At 31.0% G+C, this 6000-nt stretch overlaps 1 protein-coding gene across 1 annotated transcript in view; it reads right to left on the bottom strand.

Annotated features, from left to right (window-relative positions):
• Positions 1-527: 527 nt before the first annotated feature.
• LOC148600021 (uncharacterized) overlaps positions 528-6000 on the bottom strand; it is a 31350-nt gene continuing 25877 nt past the window's right edge. Inside the window, exons 15-19 of the mRNA XM_088557298.1 lie at positions 5706-5858; positions 4766-4893; positions 4028-4129; positions 3267-3424; positions 528-1079 (exon numbers count right to left, since the gene is read on the bottom strand). Of these exons, the coding sequence (XP_088413424.1) occupies positions 652-1079; positions 3267-3424; positions 4028-4129; positions 4766-4893; positions 5706-5858 (969 nt within the window). The 3' untranslated portion in view covers positions 528-651. The remainder of the gene's footprint in view (positions 1080-3266; positions 3425-4027; positions 4130-4765; positions 4894-5705; positions 5859-6000) is intronic.

Genomic DNA, 6000 nt, shown 5'->3' with positions numbered 1-6000 from the left:
TTAATCCTGAATGGTTCGTCACATCCCCCAAAATCAATACAAGCCCTCCTTTGGGGTATCACACTTTATGGTTCAAGTTTAAAGATTCATTTACTTTACACAAGTAACTATAAAGACATCAGGATTTTCTTTGTTTCTGGCCTTTTAGGTTTGAGTCACACTTAAGACCAAAACCAATTCCAACGATTCTTTTGATGTATGGGAACAAAGAGATCAATTCATTTTCACTCAACTCATTGTCAGGAAATCATTAAAATGATTGTTTCTACTATCTTTTGGTCCCTACTGCTAAGCAGTTCTAGTCACAGCCTCAAAAATTAATATAAAGTTTCCCATGTACTATAATTTCATAAAGATCTGAGTCCTTATACTCAAATTACTGTCCAAACACAAAATGTTTACAGAAAACAGCAACAACAATGCTGAGGGTCGACAGCATGCCATCATTATTTGACCACATTTTTTTTCCACTCCTAAAAATTTTTCATGATCAACTTACAAACTGGGTGATAGATATAAAAACATGAGACAATCACATAATTTAATAGCACTGAAACAACAAGATCCCGTAAACAACCCAGATACCCCTGTATATAAATTCATGTGCATATTCAATCAATAATATAGAAACAATTTTATTTTTATCTTTTTTTATCGTTTTCTGTATTCTTCTGGTGAGTAGCTTCGCTGTCGTTGACGTCTTTCCCGATTTTTGTCCTTTTTATTTTTTTCAGGAGAATAGTCATTTCTCCTGCTTTTGTCTCTCTTAGATTTAACTACACTATTCTCATTGTTTATTTTCTGTCTAGACCATGGGTCATCAAAATCATCCCTATTTCTGTCACGACCTCGATTTTCTTCCCTATTTTTATCCCGACCACGTAAATTGTCCCTGTTTTTATCGCGAACTCTTTCATTGTCTCTGTTTTCTTTCCCCCGCCTGTCATTTTTATCTTTTGATCTTTTCCCATAATGCTCATCTTCGATATCACCATTGGTCTTGCTGGATCTCTGTCTTTCCCGAACTTTCTTCCTCTGTTTCAACTTGCTTTTCTTTGACGAATCATCCGATGAACTTCCTATCATTAACACAAAAAAAAAATTTGTTTGCTACATTATTAATGAGGAAAAAAAAAACCCAAAACTTACAATAATTCAGGAAGAAATTCCAATTTTACTTTAAATTTATTTGCAGTGAACAAATTGCACAAATATGGAAATCATCTTTCTTTGTCCTAGCTTGAGGCTACATAAGTGTTCTAAGTAAAGAATGGTCACTAAACATTCAGAAGAAATCAATATAAAACATTGACCAAGAAATTATTATATCAGTTGAGATTTAGGGAGGAATCTTCTGTTTTTTTCTCTACTAGATGAAAACAGGTATGTGAAATTATGGTTTAGAGAATATTTCAATTGAAATCCAAAGTGAACATTCTCTGCTACTTGTAGATAGTTTTATAGCAGTTTAAATCAAATTTGATATGACCCTTTCTCAGACAAATTGACAATGAACCATTCAAATTTGAAAGACTGCCAAAAGGTAACATAGATATTCAGCAAGGATAAAGTAGGACACACTGGTAAGGAAGATAACTACATAAAGAGAAACACAACTTTAAATGTCATGCATTAAAAGTGGTATCAATTAAATTTGAATTGCTATAAAAAGGATTCAGAAACTTCAGTCAATAACATTCCAAAACAAAGGCTTCTTTGGTCTCACAATGCAAAATTGTGTTCAGCACTTGAAACAGTACTACTACACAAGTCTTATGATGAAAACATCATATAATTCAATAACTTTAACATCTATTTTAATAAATGGTGTATTAATCAGAAAAACTTAAAAACGCAGAGCAATTCACAGCCAGCCAGTCTTAACCACATCAATTCACAGCCAGCAAGTCTTAACCACATCAATTCACAGCCAGCCAGTCTTAACCACATCAATTCACAGTTAGCCAGTCTTAACCACATCAATTGCTCCAACATTAACAACAAATCAACGTATGAAAACTTAAAATTTTTAATACCTGTAGAAACATAACCCTCGAATCAATCAATCCCAAAATAAAAGCCATGCAGATTGTAAATATAAAATTCTCACCCAATAAATAAAAATCTTAACAAATAAAAAGTCACATTACAATAACCAAGTCCTCTTTTTTCTTGACTACAGCTTGAAAAGAACAATACTTGAATTTAAATTTACAGCAAATAAAATAGTTCACTTCAGGAAATACAGTTGGTCTTTCTTTGATTGCATGATCATTATCTGAAGACTTATTGGACACTTGACAAGGAGATTTAAACTTTGAAAATATTTTTGCAGTGATAGAGAAAACCTAAAATATAGCTTCCCTTTTACATGATTATCGTTTTACCCAAAACTACATTTCCTCACATGCTATTGTCTTATCATATGACCTGTGGACAGATTAACTGACCTTACAGACTGAAATGGTATACAATTACACATCTATTAAAATAAAGGTGTAAAAAAATGCTTCTCAATGTGCAGCTAGATACACTCTTAGAGGTCCAACCCTGAACAGATGGGTCAAATATGGACACAAATTTCAATCTTGATACAGTTCTGAGTTTTGATTGTGATTTAAATTAGAAACATAATATATTTAAAAAAGGAGTTTACATTGATAAAAAAAAAAATCATTCAACAAAAAATCATAAAAATTGCTTGAAGTGTTTTCAAGTTATCGTCCATCCCCCCTTTTTATGAAAAAAGTCACAACACCATAAAAATTTATAACAATTGAGAAAAGAACTAACACAAGTAATAATAGTATTTTCCAAAGTTTTTTGGAAATGGGTGTAACCACTACTGAGTTCCAGTCCTAAAACTGTGAAACACCCCCCCCCTTCCTCCAATATAGACGAAGTCACATAACCATTATCCTTAAAATGGAAAATTTGCAAAAAGTGAAAGGGTGAACACATCAACAAAATTTGAACAAAAAGTTTCATTGCCATCGCTATCTGAATATGGAAAATCATCCTATTTTTGTGTGAATGAAGTCCCATAACTTAAAAATGAAAAATCTGAATGTTATAAAATCAAAAGGGAGCTATTATCATTAGCAAAAAAAAACAAAAAAACAAACAATTCACCGAAGTTGATGGCAGCATTTTGATTTATTGTGCAAAGTGTGAATGACAGGTAGAAGGACAGATGGACACCTGTATACCATAATATGTTCCATCTAGAAAAACAGGTGAATAAAATGTGTTACTTGAAAACATACCTGAATCAGAACTGGAATCTGAACTGCTGCTGTCAGATGAGGATGATGAATCACTAGATGAGGATGAAGATGATGATGAAGAACTATCAGAATCCTCTGTGGGTGGCTGTTGTACAGCAGGTTTCTGCGCTGTCTTAAGATGTTCTCTAAGATCATCCCTAGAAATTACAAATATTCTGCCATCAAGTACATGAGACATTTTAGACTATCTTTGATCATTTACACAAATTTGATTTTTTTTTATAAGTTTACAAAAATCCGTATTAGTCAGTTACTAAACAAACTTTCATTTACACAGAAGTAAAATATTAATGAATTCAAGAATTATGTTAGCAGTGTAAATAGCCAAGCTGTTTATTTGCTAACATCAGTTTCCAACCCTGGTTTTTGTTTGTTTTAGTTTTCAAAATATGTCAGGCCTTTTGACATGTATATATAAATATTTCTTTTTCATAATCTGAAATTTCTTCATGTTTATGTTAATATTCACTTATTAGTTCTTTAATTCAAGCACAAAATTTATATCATACATGATGTTAAATTTGTGTTCCCTCAATGAGATGAAAACAAATATGAAGCAATCACTTATTTCAAAATGTATTTAAAAATGGTTGTCAGCTATTTTTTACAACATTTTAAGGCTTCTGTAGATTTTCATCTAATTAATATTGCGTATTTTAAAACGTTCTGAAATTACAAAAACTAAAGAAATATTTTTCATCCAATTAATTAGATCAAAGCATAAATATATCATTACTTACGTAAGACCACCTAGACCTATAGTTGTGAAGAAATTGATGGCAAATCTTGTATTCTTTGGGTTGTCCCTGGGTAAAATACCTTCAAAGAAATCTACCAGCGTACTGAAAAAATAAACAGTAAACATTATATATATAACATCAAATTAAAGTGTACAATATAATTATCATATTCTAAAAACCTAATTTTTACTGCAAGTACAAGACATACAATAAGTTTTTTTAATAAATTTTTCAAAAATTAACTTTAAAATTCAAAGAAAGCTCACTACGATGGAGACCACAGGGCAAAAAGTCAAGATGCACCTTTTGACCTCTAAATTGATTTAGATCAAAATTAAAAATAAGAAGAGCACAATGGGATGTGTAATAAAGATTCTGTGACAGTTTCATGAAATTCCATTCAGATACCCTGTGCATAACAGAAAGAAGGAAGAACATACACCACTTTCACTTTGCAAGTGAGGGAATAAAAATTCAAAGTAAAAATTAAGTTTACATTGTCTATTATATTGCACTAAAAGACCATTTTGTCATGAAATACAGAAGGGGTGGATCCCATCCCTATAAACCCTTCCTTTGTTGAAATCTTTTATAGGAATTTATGCATTTTTTGGGGCAAAAATTGACCTGGAATCTCCTTTTCCCTGAACTCCCTATCAGGATCCATCACTACAGTTTGAGCTACAATCCTTTACACATATATTCATATACTCCTTAATTTTGTATTAATTAACTTACGGGTCCTTGAGTCTAGCATTCAACTTGGGTAGACCCATGAACTCTGACAGTTCTTGAAATAAGATCTTTATAAAAATACGACTAGCTGATGAAGTATCTTCCTCATTTAACCTGATACAGGTTATAACCTACAAAATCAAGGACAGATAACTGTGATTAAATCAGAAATATCATCTTAAGACTCATTTAAGAATTATTTGAAGTCCATTTATAACAATACATATAGAATAATAATTGCTTATGATTTAGAAACTGACAATATCAAGTGGAATATCTTAACTCAAGTGGAATATCTTAACTCAAGTGGAATATCTTAAATCAAGTGGAATATCTTAACTCCAGTGAATATCAAAATCTGAAGTGACTATTATTCTGTTTATCAGTAATCTAATAATTGCATTTTTGATCATTTTAATGTACTTTTAGCAAACAATGTAGTAGGGCTACTACAAACTGTTGGTGCATGCAAAAGTTTCAATCAAAATTCTAAAGAAGGTCTGATAATGTCACAATCACTCCCTATGTTTAGACGGATATTTTCAATATCTTGTCATAAACGAGAAATAGAAAAATATCTGTCAACAAGATCAAAGGAAAATACAATACAAAAATTTAAATGTAAGAGTCTTATCAGCCAAAAATTAACACACTTGCAGGTACAATGTATCAATTTTCACAATCATTTGCCCAACATGAAAATAGATCACAGCCAAAAATCAACATATTTCTAAGGTACAATGTATTAATTTTCATAATAGTTTGCCCATCATGAAAATAAACACATTTGGGGATACAATGTATTAATTTTTAAGACTTATTTGCTGACCATGAAATCTGTAAATATTCGTACACCATGAAAGTATATGAGAATCAATCTTGAGTAATCTTTCGCCTTTCATGTTTATATGACAAGGAAAAAGAAAGAATTATGAATACTTACTCCCCAAGATATTGCATCAGTATGCAATAAATGTGCAAAGAATTTGGCAACATTTCTTAATTTGTTGGTCTCTAGACGATGTATAGTTTCATATTGTTCTTTAAACATATTTTGGAATGGATCTATGTATTTTTTGTCAATCTGGCAAAATCGCTGAAATATAAATAGACAGTAAAATCAATTTTCATATTGTCAGCCACCTAACAAAAGCTTTAAATATCAATTTTCTTATAATTTGATGAAGTCTCTTTTTTTCTGTAATTGTCTAGCCATTTTTGATTTTTTGTTCTTAAGA

The sequence above is a fragment of the Perna viridis genome, chromosome 13 (assembly GCF_037379345.1).
Source record: "Perna viridis isolate PV_CMFRI_1.1 ecotype Kerala chromosome 13, ASM3737934v1, whole genome shotgun sequence".
Taxonomy (NCBI): Eukaryota; Metazoa; Mollusca; class Bivalvia; order Mytilida; family Mytilidae; genus Perna; species Perna viridis.
Note: the sequence above shows the minus strand (reverse complement) of the source record. Positions and strands in the feature narration are given on the sequence as shown.